Genomic DNA, 20,638 nt, shown 5'->3' with positions numbered 1-20,638 from the left:
ATATATATATATATATATATATATATATATATCACTTTTAAAAGATGATAATAATATTAATTTTGATGTGATATTAAAAATTTGAATTATATACATAGATATCAGAATTTAGGTGTGAGATATGTAAAGTTTTGGCTGGCTTCACTCATCTTTGAAATTTGGGTGCCCTCACATCCCAATCCTAGATCTCATCAAAACGTATTTGAATAACCTGCACTCGTATGAACTATTCTCGCACGCGTGGCAGTGTAACTTGTCTGCGTGCACTACAAGCCTAGTGTGGCTGGGGCAGATTCTTTAGGTGGATTTATACTCTTGAGTCTTTAATTCCATTTAGAAGCGAAGCAGATATTACCGGTGGCAAACCCCCAGCTAGGATGGAGTTTAAAAGGCTTATCGGCGGTCTGGTTATCTTGTACCTTGCATGTGCAGCGGAGGCCTGGACGGGGGAGATCCATGGAAGGGTCGTTTGCGATGTGTGCGGAGACTCCTCCATAGGGTCTGAGGATCACCCTCTCGAAGGTTGACTTCCCATTCTCACCTCTGATCGTTGATTTGATGTTTAGGACCTGCATTCTATTTGTGTAACATGACCTCTATCTTGATACTGTGTGGTTTTTTCCCTTTCTTCCGCTGAGGACTTGGTAGCCGGATTACATGCTCTCTAACTTTTCTAGATCCATTGACAATAGTTTTCTTAAGCTGTTATTGTACGTTTTGGTTTGCTTCTGTTGAATTTAACATATTTACCCGTCCCTAGAATTCATTGCTTCCTTGCTTTTGAAGTATCTTGTTTGATAGCTTTGCTAGCGTAGGTCTTATTCTATTAAAATAATTTCGTTGAGTTTTTTAATTTAATACTCGCTACAGTTGGGGAAAATACTCATGAAAGAGGTCATGGAATTGTGATTCCTGCAGGTTTAGGAATGCGTGAGAAATTCATAAGAATTTTGGGTCTCATCAATTTGCCACAACATATGTCCCTTGTGCTCAAATTGATGCTCTAATTCATGTTAGATGGGGACCCTGACTGCTGGTTTTATTTTCACTTGATCTTAAAATTGTATTGTTATTTTAGAAAGATGCTTTTAAGTACACTTTGTGTTGGATCCAAATGTATTGATGTGTGGCATCAAGATTTTATTAACTAGTGTGGTGTATAACCTAAATATAAAGATGAAAGCGAAATAGAAAACTAGGAAGTTGTGAGTAGTTGAAGGTCTTGTAGGGACTGAGTAGTTTAAGGTCTCGTATAGGCCCGCTTGTTTAGGGCTTGTAGAGATCGATACCTTACTGAGCTAGTAGCATGTTGTGATTAGTTTAAGGTCTTTTAGGGGAAAATGCTATACTGTGTGGTGCCAAGCTGCGAGTAGTTTAAGGTGATGCAAGGATTAGTTACATAAGTCATTAGTAGTTTACAGTCATATTGGAACTTACAACTTATTGGGCTAGCATGAGTAATTTAAAGTCTTGCACAGACTATGTAGTTCAAGGTCTTACAGGGACTAGGCCACACCAAGCTGTCAACTAGGCATAATAAGCTTAGTATTGTAAGGAATGACATGTTAAATTCATGAAGGTGCTCGTAGCCTTAAACATGGCATCGACACCTTATAGTCATATAGGGACTCATAGTTTTATGCCTTGAGGCACCAATAGAGACTTTTTTATCTTTTGTGCAATGCAATTCCAGAATTAATGATTTATTCAGCTAGCAATAATTGGTGAGCGTGTTAGCTTTTGTACTTGCCTTCTTGAACCTATTGATTTGTTGAGTTTGTCCAAAAACTCGAATGTGTTAGTTTTTGCACTGTAGTCTTTGTAGACTAAATATTTATTGAGTTCGCGATAAAGCATAAGATACCTGATTATTAGTTTATTCCAAGTTGGTAGCCTACTAAAGCTAGTAATTGTAAGTCTCTAAGGCTGTCAATTTTTATAGTAGCATTCCCTAAGTGGTTGTTTGTTGGATCAGTAATAGAGCAAGAATGATGAAAAATACTTGTCCATGCTATTGTTAATGGTAGGAGCCGACAACTTGACCTAGGATGAAGAGGAGTTAGTTTAAGGCGTTTTCAAATTGATATCTGTTGGAGTGGCAATAGGGCATATGGAAGAAAGCTCATGCCAAGCTATCGTCTGTTTAAGTGTTGATGGTATAAATGAGAAGGATACTTTAGTCACAAGAATAATTTTTCATTCCATCATAGCTATCTTTTGGTAGAGAAAGTGTTAACAATTTTCATTTGGTTGGCATTAATATGGAGATGCTAGTTTAAAGCTTTTTTAGTCCGATGCTTCACTAGGTTGGCTATTATTTATTATTTTTAGGAGCAAGTCATGCTAAGCCGTTGCTATTTGTGGAGTTGATGATCTAGTGGTGATTGAAGCATGATTGTCAATGGAGAACAATGCATCATAGCACAAAATTTCATGCCGACCTTTAGTGCATGTCATAAGACACGACTTATGCTAGTTTTGACATATAGTAAAATTTTAAAAAATGATAAAAGAATATAGCTAACAATGGAAGATTATTATATTAAAAGAGAAATTATTATGATAAAATAATGAATCAAAATGATGTTTAGAAAAGTTCAACAATTGAACCAATAGATTAAATTTATGACATAAATAGGATTTGATGAAATTTTTGGAAGCCACATCTCAAAGTTATTGGAAAATTTAATAAACACATGTTTAGCATCAAAAACATTTTTTCAATATATACATTTAACACTTCTAATCATTTAAAATCTCAATATCATTAGAAAATTTAATACCTAATAGTTTACGTAGTAGTTGAGTTTAGTTTAAAGATAATAATATCAAATTTCATTATTATTGTTTTAGAAAGAGAAAGACAAATAAGCAAAAGAGACTTTTATATCAATTCACAAGTAATTTAGCGAAATTATCTAATCAAACAACAATACTAGTGCCAAAGAAGGGTTGAGAGTTCTTGTGCTTAGATGGTTTGATTTGTAAATTATAATAAAATTAAATTATAAATCCTAATTAAAATAAAATTTGGTAATAATTAATACATTCTTAAAATTAAAAATAATTATAAGCTTTGACCAAAAAAATGCACGCCATAGGGCAATGTGCCATGCGACATTGTCTTTGAATAGCACAAATAATGCATGCCATTTGTGGCTCTTGCACTACACTGTGCTAACTTCATTGGGTGTGCCGCGCCATGCCCTTTGGCACTATTGACATGTATGGTTAAAAGTTAGCTTAATGTTTTCCTTGGTTAGCATTCTGTCACAGTTGCAATAGGACCTAAAGAGTGGTATTTCATTGTGTTAAACAATCATCGACAGTGATGTGTCAATGGCTTGACAAAAGAAAAGATAGTCGAAACCTCTTTTTATTTGAAATTCTACTTAAGGATAATAATTATTGTTATTCAACTAATTTTTAATTTTTCTGAGATGTGATCTTTGGATTTTTTTTCTTAGAGTTGACCTCAAGAATACTTTCCTGACCTAGGCTTCCCTTGCTGTGGCCATGAAGCTTGGGATGCTTGCTTAGGTTCCCCTAATTTAGCTTTTGCAATTCAAGCATGGTTCTTAGCCCAGGCTTCCCTAGTTATCGTCGATAGTTAACTTACGTAGGCTTCCGCGGTTGTTGCCATGATTTGGAGATTAGCGTTTATGCTTGGACTTTTTTAGACTAATACTAGGTTTCTATCTGGGCTTCCCTGGTTAAGCTTAGATGTGACTCTAAGAATAACACTCAGGTTACACCTAAGGTTAGTATTTTCTTAGACTTCTTTATTTTTGCCAAAGTTTAAAGATTAGGGGTGTATTTGGGAGGAATGGTTCTAAGGCTACTTTCTCATCCATGCTTTGTTGAGTGTTCTTAGGTATGATCCTAGATGGGAATAATCATTACCAACACAATTGTTATGCGACAGAGCAGTCTTGGAAGGGCATGAGCATAGCTATTGTCAATATATTGTCATATAGGATGTTGGTTAGTTTAAAGCCTTTCTATGCGGATAACTTTTTGGGCTGATAAGGAGGAGCAATGAATGTAGCATCTAGAGGCATAAAGTTATTCTTCTAAGGTTTTTTAGGCTAATCAAGTAGCGAATCATTGAGGGGATCTTCATGCAAGATGTCATTGGTTTTGGACCCGATGGCTTGACAGTAAGTGACACTTTGGACACACATAGTTAGTTTAAGGCTTTTTTTGGGCTAGCAGTTAAATAAGTGAGTCACGAAATGCATGTGTAATCACCATGTCAAGCTATTGTTAGTTGATGAGCCGGGGTATTAACATGATGTGGCGCTTAAGAGGTGAAAAGTTTGTTTTAAGGCTTTTTGGTATCTATGATTTTTGAGTAGTGAAGCCTAAAGAATAATCATCTTGTCTAGATTTGTCTAGTAATGAGCCAATGGCTCGATATGAGGTGGTGCTTTAGAGGCACAAGGTTAGTTAAGATGATATTTTTGTTGGTGGTTTGCCGACTGTGCAGGGAGTTGTAAGGAAAAACCGTGTCAAACTTTCATCAGTTTAGGAGAGAATCAACTTAAATGGGTCTTTTTGGTGCTCACAATTAGTTTAAAGCCTTTATTTTTTGTTGTTTGCTGAGTGGACAACAAAGTATAAGTGGAATTGTAACATTAAATTGCTAATAATTTACGAGTTGATAGCTTAACATGAGATGGCATTGCAGGGAACTAAGGATAGTTTAAGGCCTTTTTGGGTGACAATTTGTTGAGTAGCGAAGTGTAAGGGAGAATCATCGTGTCAAGATAGTTGGTTTAGGAGCTTATGGCGCGACATGAGAGGAATCTTTATCGGCATATAATTAGTTTAAGGACTTGTAGTGTCACTTTTTTACTGTGTTCCAAGTTGTATGGAGAATGCCTTCTGGTGTCAATTTGGGACACTAGGTTGTGTTATGATAGCATAATATTTTTTATGGACTCGAATGCCGCCATAACTACCTTTATCAATGACTTCAACAACCCCCGCCTTTCAAGAGCACATAGAATTGTTGAAGTCCACATTTAGCCATTTGTTTTTTGATAAGGGCTGTTCAAATAAGAGTGGGCTCTTATCATACTAGCAAAACGAGTTAAGGGTTATGTTGGCCGTGAGCAAATCATTATCAATCAAATCTTTGGCGCTGAAGTCGATCGTTACACCACATAGGATAATGTTGAGAGGAGCGCCTGTTGGATAATATTTTGATGGAGAGAAGCGCGCCACAACATTTGTCGATGAATTAAGGACATATTAGGGAAGACTGAAGTGCTGTAGTTTGTGAAAGATGTCTAAAACATTGTGTGAGAAATGCCTTTGTGGAGGTCATAAAAACTTTTTTAGATGCAAAAGGAGCACAATGTTGACTTTTTAAGCAATTTGCCAGGGCTTATGACCTCTGTCAACGAGACATCATGAAATAGCCCGAGGCAGGACATTGGGAGTGTGAATATTGCTCCCATTGGGACGATGCTAGAAGGCATACTCAAGATACAATTATCTTAAACCAACTAGACTTCCTGAGGAATGATATGCTTAGGTAGCATCCATTATCGGGTGTTCTAGAATGGTGGCGTGAAGCTTGAAAATATGGATTAGGGATTGAGTTGTAATAAATAATCATCATCTTACTCAATTTGTAATTAAAATTTTCTCGAGTGAAATATATTTTTTTTTGGGATTAACGGTTTACATTAACTCTTTGTTTTACTGAGACTATTTGTTTTCTTCTTAACCTTGTCGATAGCTTTTGAGGCGTAGGTGTTGGGATTAGCAACATTGACTAAGTTACGAGAAAAAGCGTGAGGAGGAGGTATCATGTTTATCATAAGAAACACTATCAATTAATCATTGTTCACTTTCTTTAGGGTTCATTATGTGAATGTGCATGTTTCTCTTAATTAGAATTTATTACCTTAGATAATTTGTAAAAGTACTATGAGATAGAACAAATAACATATACATAAATTATTATTTTTATTATTATATGAAAAATTATATGATTTAATAGTGAGTAAATCCCATTCAATTGAAATATATGCTAAGATCTACAAGGAGGGCACATTCAAAGCTAGCAAGTATCTGCTTTGATTTGAGCCTGGAATAAGGGCTTGGAGCTTGGGACTTGTTGATAAATAACTAATACAGTACTTGGCGGTCAACCCAATCATTATGTGTGATAGATTTCATTTCTTTGGCGAACATAGATAGCTGTCAATTTAGAATTGACAAGAGGACAAGCAAGAGCAAAACCATCAATCTAGAAGCAGATGAACCTGGTCCTACTAATATTTTATGTTGGTATAGAGGGGCATCAATTGATGGACGTGCAGGAGCATAGTCTATGGCCAATATGTGAGAGTTCTGGCTAAGGTGTAATCTTTGGTTATAGAGCAGATGCGTTGACAAGGTGATGAAGGAGACACCAAGTCCTTATGCGTCTTGTCATTGTGTAGGAGATGGCATTATTGCTACACAAAAGATAATGACTTCTTAGGAAGTTAGACAATGTCAGCAATCATCAAAGGTGGTGGTATAGCTGGAAGCTTGATAGGTGAAGCATGGAAGGATGATTAGTTCTTTTTTTAAGGGAATTTCCGAACAACCAAGTAGGGTACTGGGACTTGGCGCTTAGAACACTCTTGTCTATAAGGAGCCTAGAAATGAGGCAAAGATACGTTGGCCTTTCTTTGGCCTGTTATGGAGATGAAGCCAAGAGAAGGGATGCTGAGTTTAAGGCTTGGTGAAGACTAACGGATTGGAATAACACCGAACTAAAATTACAAGTGAGTGTGTTTGACCATCACTTTCCTCAAGGTTTTGTAACCACGAGTCTTTAGCATTGTTGGTGGTTCTATTTAGCATGCTAAGAGGGTTGTTTATGTCTCATTGTATGTGGGCTAATTTGGGCTGACGAGCATTGATAGGAGTCCTTCGCTTCTTCTTTGGTTCATTGAGAGATCATATGTGAGGAGATACTTGCCTATATTGGGTCAACTTGTCAATCAATTTTAATTTGCTAATGTTGGGCCTAGAATGGCTAACCTTGGGGATGTCGAGAGAAGGGTGATTAAAAATATAGAAATGCCTTTATGCTTAGTTGTTACATGGTAAAAGTCTACATAGGGATAGGTGGAGCAGTGATCTATACTGTTGCATCTCCTGAAAAGGAAGAATGATGACCTGGTTTACTAGTCTCCATATTCCTTTATCTTTAAAAAGGAAAGGCTGTGAAGAGAGATAGACACTAGCACATGACTTAAAAGCATTGTGAGCAATATTTCTTTAAATTCAACAAGAGGTTGGCCCATTTGGGATCCAGGTCATCAAAATGAGTATCTAGTGAATCGGCTAAGGGGTCGGATTGATGAAGTTGGCCATGGAGACCAAAGTGGCATTATACCTGGCTGTTGGCCTAGGTGGTTGAAGATGTCAGACGAAGACTGATCTATAGTCAATTCGAAAAGGAGGTTAACATATCCAATTTTTTTTTTGTTCTAACATCATGACTGTGCCATTAAGTTGAAATGTGTGACTGGATTAAAGAAATGCACCCATTTTGATCATAGGGTTACATCATGCTATTTTAATGAATATAGTGTGAAATTTCTTAAGTTTTTGTAAGAAAGTAGAATTGTAAATCACTATTCTGGAAACAAACGGGTTAAAATAGCTAGAAAAATGCATGCATCATATTTAAACAAACAATACATGCAATATATGCTTTCTGTGAAAATATTTTTCACTATAAAATTATTGAAAAATACAAAACAAGGAAGTATGTTCTTTCCTCCTTTCCTTTTCTTAATTTATCCAATCCTGTAAGTCAACATTGTTATTGTTGGGCCTCAAGCCTCAGATGTGAAGTGGTGCTTTAAAAAATGATTTGAATCCTTTAAATCATTGTGAAAATGCTAAGGCGTCAAATGGGAGCGATGAGTTATATGGTTTGAGTACAATGACAAGTGTGTAAGAGCCGCTGCACCTGTGTCTTTGTATAATGTTAAATAAACAATAGTTTCTACATTATGGATAGATGCAAACAAGGAAGTTAGTTCATGAAAATAATATTAAGATAGAAATTTGAAATAGATATTCTCACAAGTAAATTAATGAAATAACTACATATTATGATTCATAAGAAGATAAATATCTTATGCATTCAAGAAACTATACGAGCTGGAAAAAATGCTAAAGAATATGATAGTTTAAATTTTATGTTTTAATATTCAGGTAGGAGTTGTACCAAATATGATATATGTGCAATTATAGATAAGATTTTGAAAGATAATATTGTAATAATTAACAAAAATGAAAATAAACTTATATTCTTAAAGATTGTTGTCGGTACTAATGTTCTTAAGAGTTTAAGTGTTTTTGCTCCACATGTAAGTTTGGATTTATGTCAAAAGAAAAAAATTGGAATAATCTAGAATAATTAATATAAATAATACCTCTTGAAGGAAGATTTTTTATTAGAGGAGATTTAAATGGACTTGTTGGTAGAATGGTAGAAGATTTGCAGAAGACTTCATGGTAGCTATGATTTTGAAGTGAGTAATGAAGATAGTGTCATATTTGATTTTATTTAAGCTTATAATTTTACTTTTTTTAATACTTTATTTAAGAAATGAGATGAACAAGTTATCACTTGTGGGAATTGATCTAATAAAACAAAAATTGATTATTTTTATCAGAAAAATAAATCGTCGAGAATATAAGGATTTCAAGATTATTTCAAGTAAAAATTTAAATATTCAACGTCATTTTTTTTAATTTTAAAATGAAAGATTTGAATATGATAATGAAATGTTATCGTAGAATTAGATGGATGCACTTAAAAGTTAAATAAATTATTTTTATGAATAAACTTCACGATCTTTAGATTTGGGATGTTAATAAAGAAACTGACACGATGTGGGATAAAATAACAATTAATATTAGGCAAATTACAAATGATGTGCTTGGAGAATCAGATGAAGAAACTCTTTTGAATAAAATAGTTGGTGGTGGAATAATAATGTGCAAGAAAAATAAAAAAAAAAATAAAAATAAAGAATCTTGTTATGAAAATTGGTTTGAATATAAATGCTTGGAGAATTGGGAATAATATAAGGTGGTCAGTAAGGACTCTGAGTGAATAATTTGTGACTTTAAGAATTCTATTTTTAATGGTTCTTATAAAAGAATAGATACTAATGATGGTGAAAGATATTTGTAAAAACTATGCATGCAAAGAGATAAGAAAAAATTAAGTTTAGTTAAAATAAAGTGTTTTAAGGATGAAAACAAAAAAAAAATCTTTTTAAAATGAGGATATTCAACATAGGTGGGTGAGATATTTTGATAAATTTTTCAAATTAGATTGTGAAAATATGATTTATTTTAGTGAGCTTAATATCATATATAATAATAAAATTTTTATTTGTACCGTTGTATTAGTAAAACAGAAGTTTGTGAATGTTTTCAATAAATTGAATTGTGGAAAAGCAGTAAAATTTGATGATTACCGTTGTATTAGTAAAAGAAATAGTTAAGGAGGCATTAAAGAAAATCAAGGATGGAAAATCTGTAGCACCATGATATTCAAATAGAAGTATGAAAATGTTTAGGAGATTTGGGTATTTCTTGGCTTACTAAACTTTTTAATATTATTTTAAAAACTAAAATGATGCTTGATGGTTGGAGAAATAGTTTATCGGTTTATATTTTAAATAAATAAAGGAGATGTTCAAGAGTATGCAAATTATAGATGAATTAGGTTAATGTGTCATACATGAAAGTTACAGAAGAGAGTAATTGAATGTGGGTTACGACGACATATGAAATGTTCTCAAAAATTAGTTTACATTTATGTCGGACAAGTCTATTATGGAAGCTATACATTTATTGAGATGTTTGATGGAAAAGTATAGAGAGAATAGGGAGGATCTAAATATGACTTTTTGTTGATTTAGAAAAAGTGTATGATAAAATTTCAAAAGTATTTTGGAGAGTTCTAGAAAAGTAATGTGTTGATATTGCTTATATTCAAGTCATTAAAGATTTGTATATTAAATGTGTTACTCTTGTTCGAACATAAGGAGGATTGACAAAGTATTTTTCTATTTTAGTTTGACTGCATCAGGGATTGGCTTTAAGCCCATATCCTTTTGTTTGATGCAACTCCAACTTATTAAAAAATAGTTGTGAAACTGTTGAATTATAATTTGATGCTCAAAAAGTTGTGGTGGCTATTATAATTTTTTTTTGAAAGTCAGTCCGCAGCTAAAAAACTGTCACCGCACCAAGCCAAACTGGGAGTGATGAGAAAACACAGATTTCAACTACAGTTTTTTGAAAAAGCTCCAAAAACACAATATAAAAGATCTATTTTTCTCTCTTTTTGCTTCTTTTTTTCTTAAACTTATTTTCTTGCACCTGAAATAAAAAACACAAAATATATTTCATTCAAGCGCAATATCATTAAAAATAAGCGTGAAATACAAAAAAAAATAATTTTAAGCCGTGTCAATTCTCCCAAACTTAAACATTACTTGCAAGTAACCTATGTACTATGTAAAACAAATATAATAACTTATGGTGGTGGTTTTACTTAAAGAATCTTATTGTTTTGTTCCATAAATGTGATAGTGAAATATTTAAGAAAAATTTTTAATAACTCAGGTTAAAATTAAAATATAATGATATTCAGTAATCAAGTTAATAATTCTGATTTTCTATTCATTTTAAAAACAACAGTAATTTGTTACACTAAGGAATTTTAGAAGAATTAAAAGAAAAGAATTATATGAGAACTCTAATAGCAAAGAGACTAATACTTTTAGAAGTTCACAAGTGTAAATAAGTTTTTTCCTTTAAGAAAATTTCTGTGAAGTCGATTTTTAATTAAACATCTCTTAAAGCTTCTCTCAACTTTTTTTTTTCATTTTTGCTTTTTTTTTCTTTTGATTTTTTCTTTTCTTTTTCTTTTAGGATTATTTTCAATCATTTCATTTTATTTTTTTTTCATATGAGAATTACTATATCTGGATAGTCTTTAATGATTTTGAATTTCATTATTCTCTTCTTAAAGTTAAAAACTTCTCACATTTTTTTACTTAAAAATATGTATTAGTGCTGTAATAAATTTTCAGAGTCTCGAATTCTTTTTAAAAATGTAGCTCTAAAATTCTTAATATTTTAAAAATATAATTTTTCGTACTCTGAATAGTAAAAATATATTCCTATACATTTAATACTAAATATCTTAACTCTTAGAGTTTCCCTTTATTATTAAAAATTTTTACTTAAGTTTACTATTACATTGATAAAATAAAAAAATATAATTATCTAATGTTAACACCACATGCCACAGGTTGTGTTAAATAATTTTAAAAATATATAGTTTATTGAGAACAGATAAAGTTTAGTTTTAAAAAGTTTATCTCGCTTCCTCAAATTTGAATTTTTAAAGTGTAAAACATTAAAGTATAAAACAAGTATGAGGAATTTTTAAAGTATAAAACATTCAACGAGGAAGAAGAAAAATTTACCTTATGTTCATTCCTGATCTATCAGACTCCACGCCCATTAGTACGGTACACAATAAGCTCATCAAGCTCAGTCTCTGTAAGCTCAAACTTTGAATAAAAGCAGTGCAGAAAAGGAGGTAAACCATTTAACACACTGATTCGCTCTGGGTGAACTTAACTCTTCGTCTTTTAACAAATTCCTCATCCTCGGGAGCCTCAAGTAAATTTGCATAGAATTCCCTCACGATAGAAATAACTGCTACAATAGTGAAGTAGCAGAATAACTCCCACTGGTGAGTAACAATCAGGTGTTGTACCGCTCCTCCAAGACTTGAAAAGCTCCCCTCCGCAATGAACTTTCGTGACAATAGCAAGTCATCACATTTGTCCCGAGCCTTGCGATTCACAAATTCAGTGGTATAAAAAATTCTTTCCCCTTTTCTCTCTTAGTTTTAGGAGCCATGCTTCAAATCTAGAGAAATTCTAAATAAATTATACATATAAGTTTTAAAGTTTCTTAAAAGTATTTTCCAAGCAAATGAAGCTTTCATCCACGAAATTTTCACGACAAATTCCAAAATTTAGCAATTTTCGGCCTCCACTCAATGTGGAATAAATCCATGGTGAAACCATAAAATTTCTATACCAAAATGTAGATCTAATCTGGAAAAGTTGAAATCCGATATTTTTGGCCTCTAAAAGTTGAAGAATCTCGAACTAGGGGAAGCCCCAAGTGTCACTTTTGAAAACTAGAGGAAGAAGGAAGGTAAAAAAAGGGTGGGTCTGCCTAAATCTCATTTTTTGCCCTTATTGACTGGTTCAGCTGGTCTGACGCCTAGGCGCCGATTCTGGCGTTTAGGCGCCAGGCCCAAATTTTTGTAAAATTTGCTTTGTAAGTGTGGCATATCAAGCCTAAGGCTTTCAAATCAAAATTTAATATTAATTTAACCACATTCTATTAATTAACTATCCTCTCAGCTTCTTCCAACTTCCATTTTCTCCATTATAACTTCAAAACTCCATTCATTCCAACTTTCAAGCACACCAGAATTTTCACAAATTTAGCACATTTTCATTAATAACAAATAATTTTTAATACAACGGACATATCAAAGCAATACAACAGTTCAAACCAATACTAATACAAATACTAAACTTCTCGTAGTACCGAACACACCCTCGACTAGAGTCAACGCACTAATTGCAATCACATACATATTTAACACAATCTTCAGAAGCCCTTCCAATAATCAGTAATTGTTGGCATCATTATTCCCCACCTTTTCGATTAATAGAAAGCTGCGATCGTACATGCGGTAGAAAGGACTACGAGGATATTCTGAGGCAGATTTCTCGTTGATCCACTTGTTATCAAGATACATATTTACCTGATAGACTTGATAACAAGCCAAATAGTTGAATTGGAGTTTTATCTGCCACTCCAAATGCTCGTACTGGTGGTACATGTCACATAGCTTATTGTGCAAAATTCCTAGCCCCTCTTCAATCTTCATCAGTTTGTCGGTGATCTACTCCAAACTTAGTGCTAGGAGGCCATTGAAGTAAGGTTGAGCGTCCTTGGGCACCGTCTTCTTCTCACTTGCACTACTATTGCTTCTAGTCTCCATTTGGGCAAGAAATATCAACTAAGCGCTCAATTCCTCTCCAATTCGTCTTCTCTCAGGCCAAAGTTAAAAGTTCTGACTTCAAGGGACGAGATTTGGTGGTTTTAATAGAAACATTTGTGTTAAAACCGTTGTGGGCGCTTTTACCCACTTAATATAACTGTGGCGTCTAGGCACCGGATTTTGACGCTTAGGCGCCAGGTTTGCCGAATTCTGGCGTTTAGATTCTAGGTTTCGCGCCTAGGCGCCAGTGCTTAGGTAAACACCGTTTCACCTCGCGTTGAATTTTTCATGTCCCAATCTCGTTCCAATCATTAAATCACCTCACATTTAGTAGGTATCAGTACATTATCATATAGTCCACAACAACAAAAATCATAAATAATCGACACAGATAACTATGTGTTGTCTTTCACAAAGCGCTTGGTTTAACGTCGTCAGCCCGACGTACAAATGTTTTACTCGGGTTGGCCCTACATCAGGATCTCTTCATGCAAAGGCTTATTTTCACAAATGTAAGGTTTTAGTCGATGTCCATTTACTTTAATTATTCGTTTCGTTTCTGGATCTTTAATATTCACTGCACAAAAATGATGGACTTTTATCACAATAAATGACCCCGACCACCTGAACTTGAGTTTTCTGGGAAATAATTTCAATTGAGTATTGTATAACAAAAGCTCTTGTCTAGGCTCAAAAATTTTTCTTAAAATCTTTTGATAATTCCAATTTTTCATTATTTCTTTATAAATTATAGTATTCTCATAAGATTCATTTCTAATTTTCTTGAGTTCATTTAACTGCAATAATCCTTTATCACTAGCTTCTTTTATGTTATAATTAAATTCTTTTATCGCCCAATAAACCTTATATTCTAATTCAACTGATAAGTGACATCTTTCCAAATATGATCTTATATGGTGTCATTTCTATAAGAGTTTTGTAAGCAGTCCTATAGGCCCATAATGCAGAATCAAGTCTAACAGACCAATCCTTCTTATTCGAATTTATAGTCTTTTCCAAAATGTCTTTAATTTCACTTTTGAATACTTTTGCTGAACCACTTGTTTGAGGGTGATAAGCTGTGACAATTTAATGATTAATTCTATTTTTGCTCATTAATGTTTCAATCCTACAGCACTTAAAATGGCTTCCCAATCAGTAATGATCATTCTTGACATTTTAAATCTAGTAAAAATATTTTTCCTTAAAAATTTAACAACACTTTGAGTATCACAATGAGATGAAGTAACATCTTCAATCCATTTTGAAACATAATCCACGACTAATAAATTGTATAATTTTTCAAAAGATTGTACAAATGATTTCATAAGATCTAAACCTCATACATTAAAAATTTCAACTTCAAAGATAAAATTTAGGGACATTTCATTTCTTTTAAAAATATTGCATACTCTTTGGCATCTATCACATGTTTTTACATTATTATTAATATTATTAAATATTATAGGCCAATCAAATCCAGATTGTAAAATTTTATATGTAGTTTTTTTCGCTCCAAAATGTCCCCCAATATCAGATTCATGACATTTCTCAATGATTTCCTTGGTTTTTTTAAAAGTCACGTCTTCTGATCACTAAGTTCTTGTATTTCTTATATAAATAAGGGTCATCTCAAGAGTAAAATCTTGTATCGTACATGAACTTTTTATTTTGGCGTTTGTCTAATTCGTAGAGTAAAATATTACTAACATGATAATTAATTATGTCAGCATACCTCGAAGTAAGCCACTCAGAAACAAAGTACAATTGTTCATTAGGAAAATTTTCATTTATGTTGAAATCATTATCACCATAATTTTCTTATTCTAGCCTTGACAAATGATCAACGATTTGATTATCGATACTATTCTTATCTACTACTTGAAAATTGAATTTTTGCATCAGAAGGACTATCTAATTAATCGTGATTTTGAATCTTTCTTCAACATCAAACATTTAATAGCAGAATAACCAGTATGCATGATACATTTCACCCCAATGAGATACGGTCTAAATTTATCAAAAGCACATATATCACCAATAATTTTTTTTCAGTTGTAGTATAATTAATTTGATCTTCATTGAGGGTTTGACTGTCATAGTATATAACTTTAAAAATCTTTTCATGTCTTTGTCATAATACTGCTCCAATAGCAAAATCACTTGCATGACATTAATTTAAATGGTTTCTCCCAATCATGTGAAACAATAATAGGTGCAGTGATTAATTTATCTTTTAATAAATTGAAAGCATTTAGGCATTCTTCATTAAAATCAAAATTTATGTTTTTTTATAAAAGATGGCATAGAGGCTTAGTAATTTTTGAAAAGTCTTTAATATGCCGACTGTAGAACCCAACATGTCCTAAAAAACTTACCCCTCTCAGTGACGTTAGAGATGATAAATCAGCAATAACATGAATTTTAGCCGGATCTATTTTCATGTCATTTTTAGAAATCTTATGTTCTAACATAATTCCTCATGCGACTATAAATTGTCATTTTTCCCAATTAAGAACTAAATTTGTTTCTTCACAGCATTTTAAAACCTTAGTTAAATGGTTTAGACATGAATCAATAGAGATTCCAAAAACTAAAAAATCGTCTATGAAAACTTCAATTCCTTTCTCAATTAAATCGTAGCAAATAAACATCATGCGCTTTTGAAATGTGACAGTTGCATTACACAAACCAAAAAACATTCTAAAAGTGAAAGTCCCATATAGACTAGTAAATGATATCTTTTCTTGATTCTCAGGAGTTATAGATATTTGGTGATATCCGAAATATCCATAAAAAAAAACAGAAATAGCAAAGCTCTTCTAGCATATCCAACATTTGGTCTAGAAAGGGTAGAGGAAAGTGATTCTTCATAGTGGCGAGGTTTAATTTTCTATAATTAATACAGATGCGCCACCCAGTGACTTGTCTTTGTTGGGATTAATTCATTCCGCTCGTTTACAACTACAATCACTCTCTCTTTCTTAGGAACACAATGAATATGACTAACCCAAGAACTATCACAAATAGGATAAATAATTACAACATCCAATCACTTTAAAATTTCTTTCTTTACAACATCTTTCTTTACAACATCTTTCATGATCATGATAGGATTCAATCTTCTTTGAGGATCAACCCTAGGTTTATGATCATCTTTCATTAAAATTCTATGCATACAGATTGAATGACTAATTCATTTTATACCAGCTAATGTCCATTCAAAGGCTTGCTTATGATTTTTCAATGCGTCAATTAATCTTTCTTTTTTATCTTTAGTTAAATCTGAGAATATTATTACAGGTAATGTAGATAAATTCTCTTGATAAGCGTACTTCAAATGAGCATGGAACTCTTTCATCTGAAGTTCAGGAGTTTTTTTTATTGAAGGAATCAAAGGTTTATTTTTTTAGTAGTGTCTAAAATCTCAAAACTTTCCTGAATATAATTTGAATCCTCAGTATTTATTTCATCTGATTTATCTTGCAAATCAATTTCATTTTTATCCTTCATTTCTCGTTGATGTATTTTGACTTCATATCTCTCTCTTAAATGACACTTAATTGAATAATTAATAATATCTATTCTATAACGTTTATTATCTTTTCTAATACCTGGATACAACATCGATTTTGGCACATTAAAAGTATTTTCCTGGTCATTAACTCTCATAATCAACTCACTTTTTTGCACATTTATCATTGTATTTCTTTATCTTCCTCCATATCCAAAACAATGAAATCCATAAGAAAGATAAATTTATTCAATTTTATAATTACATCTTTTATAACCTCCTTAGGATAAGTAATAGATCGATCAACTAACAGAAGGGTTAAAGTAAGGGGAGAAATATCTTCTAAGTCTAATCTTCTGAATATAGACAATGACATGAGGTTAATACTAGCTCATAAGTCACATATAGCTTTTCCACAAAATCAATCTTCAATTGCACAAGGTATAGTGAAGCTACCAAAATCATTGAGTTTTTGAGAGAGTTTTTTTCTGAATGATTGCACTGCATTCTTCACCTAGTGCAACAGTCTCATAATTTTCGAACTTCACCTTTTTGTTTAAAATTTCTTTCATAAATTTACATAACTTGGGATCTATTCAAGGTTTCAACAAAAGAAATGTTAATTGTAAGGTTTTTAAATATCTCAAAAAACCTTGAAAATTGCTGATTCAACTTCTACTGTCTAAGTCTTTGAGGAAATGGTGGTGGTGGTCTTTCTAAATTGATCTTTGTTGGAGATACAAACTTTTTTACCTCCTTAGGAACAGTTTCTTCATATGTTTCAGTTTCTTTGTTCTCCTCCTCAACTTCAATTTCCTTTTGAATTCCAACATTTAATTCCCTTCCACTTCTGAGTTGGACAATTTTAACTTGCTCTTGCTCATTGTTCTTTTGTTTAGGATTTATTTCGACGTTACTAGAAAGCTTTCCCTGAGGCCTATTGCTAAGTGCATTAGCGATTTATTCTAGTTGATTCTCAATATTTCTTATGACAACACTTTGAATTTGTAATTGATTCTTCATCTGTAACACTACTTCTTCTATAGACAACTTCTTCTCTTTAAGTTGGTTACTTGTAAATCCCAGGAAATAAGAAGGCCTATAACTAATGCTACCCTGGTTCGAGTTTTCCAATGAGTTTGCTTAATTGTTCCCCCATTGCTGATTTCCGCCACTAGAATTATTATTCCAGTAAATGTTATGGTGGTTTTTTCAACCTGACTTGTAATAGTTAGAATATTGATTATTGGATCTATTGTTAATTGCATTTAAAGTCTTTAATGATTGTTGAGAATCAATCATCAGACTCAATGAATTTTCTTCTATCACATTAGGTATTTGAGAAAATTTCATTCTAAATTGATCTAACTTCCTATATATTGTAGCAACTTGCGATACCCGTATAGAAATTGCATCATTATCATGAATACTAACTATTTTCTTAGGATTTACCCTTTCAAGGGACCATTGAAAATTGCTTGTGGTCATCTTTTCGATTAATGTATAAACTTCATCAAATGATTTTGAAATTAATGATTCTCCAGCAGCACATTAATAATAGATCTAAGGGATCCTACTAACCCATTGTAAAATGTTTGCATAATTAACCAATCTGGCAAGACATGATATGGATACTTTCTGGAGAGTTCTTTAAATTGTTTCTATGCTTCGTATATTGACTCACCTTCATACTGAGCAAAAGAGGTAAGATTGTTTTTTAGCCTAAAATGTGGAAAAACACCAACCAAAAATTTTTCTCCCCCCCCCCCCCCCCCCCAAAGTTCTGTAGATCCGACTGCTAATGAATTTAACATCTTTGCTTTATCCCTTAAGAAAAAAAAGAAAAAGTCTAAGTCTATTAACGTCAGTTGATACACCATCATATTTAATTGTAGCACATAGTTCAAAAAAGTTTGTGAGGTGTAAGTTTGGATTCTTAAATGGTGTTCCCTTAAACTGATTGTTTTTTTTAATTTGTATATTAACATGTTTAAGTTCAAATGAGTTAGCCGCTACAATTTATACTTATGTACATTTCATCTGCTGTATGGTTTACATAGTTCCATAAAGGTCTTTGTAAATCATGATATTTATTTCAACAATTTGGTTATCTAAGTAATTTTACGATGTGTTTGTCATTTCTTGAAAATTTTGAAGTTATTTTTGTTTTCAATTTTTTCTGATGATTCGTTCTAATTCAGAATTGTATGGTACTAAACCTTCATATCTCAAACTACGCATGCATAATTAAAAATTCAAAAATTAAAAGTATAACAAAACACTTACAATAAAAACATTTTTGATATTTTTTTTATTTTTTAGAATTTATTGTTTTTTTATTATTTTAGAAAATAAATAAATACTAATAAAAGAAAATAAAATATAATGCTCCCAAAATAAATCTACAGCCAAATAAAAATAAAATATTTCCAAGTATGAAAATTCTGTTAATTCCCCGGCAACGACGCTAAAAAACTTGACTCGACTCACATTTACATAATTATTTATGTCCGAGAAGATGAACAAAATGTTGACCCAATTTGCATTCAGTGGCTAGTGTGCAAAATAAATGTGATTAAATTGATTAATATTTTACACACTAGAGGTGTTACGCAAGTATATGTATCATTTCAATTAATATATAGTTTTCTTTATAAATACCAATATCAAATTCTTAGGAAATAAGGAAGTTACTATACTAACATAGAAATATTTTTACTTAAACTGTAAAGTAAATTTGCAGGAGAATAATATCAAATTGTTTGTAAAAGGTTATAACTAAAGTGACTATTTTTAATTTAAACTAAAACTAAAAGCAAAGTCTCTAAATTAAAAATGTGCAAAGAAGTGAGATTATAATAGAAAGTATTTCCCATTGCAAAGAGATTGTAAATCAGTGCAGGAGTAAAATGATTGATAGATGAAAATGAGTTATTGTGACAAGTAGGTGCATAAATATTCTTCACCATAAAAACATTGGTTAATCTAAAGTTAGTTCCAGCTTGTGTGGTTATGCTGAGTAGATTCTAGTCTCTCACTTTTAGATTCCACTGTGCGCTCTCTATAGAACTACCCAAGGGCCTTAGTTCCATCTTTAGACTGAATTGGTAAAGGATCTAGTCTGTCACCTTAGAAACATCAATTCTACGTCCATCAGAACTTATCTCCTTATATATTTGCACTCCCACTGGATTTGACATCTTCTTCCTTTAAGGTTTAGTGCGGTACTCATTAGTTGGTGAAATTATAGCCCTCCCGGGTTATTATGTTTAACAACATGTTTTAACGTCACAAATGATCAGTTTGCAAAATAAATGAAGAACCGGTGAAAATACTATCACAAATTGTTTGAATAAAAGAATTTTTCATAACATTCTAATCTCACACATCATTACTTTTTATTGCTAGGGGAAAGAAAAGAAAACTACTCAGAAATCACGAGGATAACAAAACAAAACATTATATATATAAAAACCAAGTTTACAAAACAAATCTTAAACATAATTTCTGAATTTTTTCTTTGACCTTATTTTTATATCTCGATAATTTCCAATCCAATTAAATTAGGTTTTAACATTAGAAATAATTGAAGTTGTGTAAGATTAGTTAGTAGAACTTTCCCTTAATCAACATTCTAAACTAGGACCTAAAAGTAGTATACTAGAACTTTTCTTAAAGAATTTATTTATCTCGTTATTTGTGGGATAGACAATCCGGACTCAATAGAGCTCTATATTACTGAAACGATACATATGCTTGCGTGAGAAACCCCAGTATGCAAGAACACCTAATTTTAAGAATTCAATTAAGTTTCTACGGAGCGGATCAAGTTTTCTGGTGTCATTACCAGGACTTACAATATTGTGATAATAACTGGGGCAGATCAATATATATACATACATATACTTTCATACACATGTACATATCTAGATATACATAAATACATAGATACATATATATTTTCTTTATATATATATATA

General features: G+C 32.2%; 1 protein-coding gene across 1 annotated transcript in view; it reads left to right on the top strand.

The window, feature by feature from the left end:
* The first annotated feature begins 257 nt into the window (after positions 1–257).
* Positions 258–20,638, top strand: part of LOC110038363 — a 32,437-nt gene continuing 12,056 nt past the window's right edge. Inside the window, exon 1 of the mRNA XM_020743173.1 lies at positions 258–522. Coding sequence (XP_020598832.1) covers positions 378–522 — 145 coding nt within the window. The 5' untranslated portion in view covers positions 258–377. The remainder of the gene's footprint in view (positions 523–20,638) is intronic.

This window comes from Phalaenopsis equestris, unplaced genomic scaffold (assembly GCF_001263595.1).
Source record: "Phalaenopsis equestris unplaced genomic scaffold, ASM126359v1 Scaffold232685, whole genome shotgun sequence".
Taxonomy (NCBI): Eukaryota; Viridiplantae; Streptophyta; class Magnoliopsida; order Asparagales; family Orchidaceae; genus Phalaenopsis; species Phalaenopsis equestris.
This window is presented reverse-complemented; position numbering and strand designations above follow the sequence as displayed.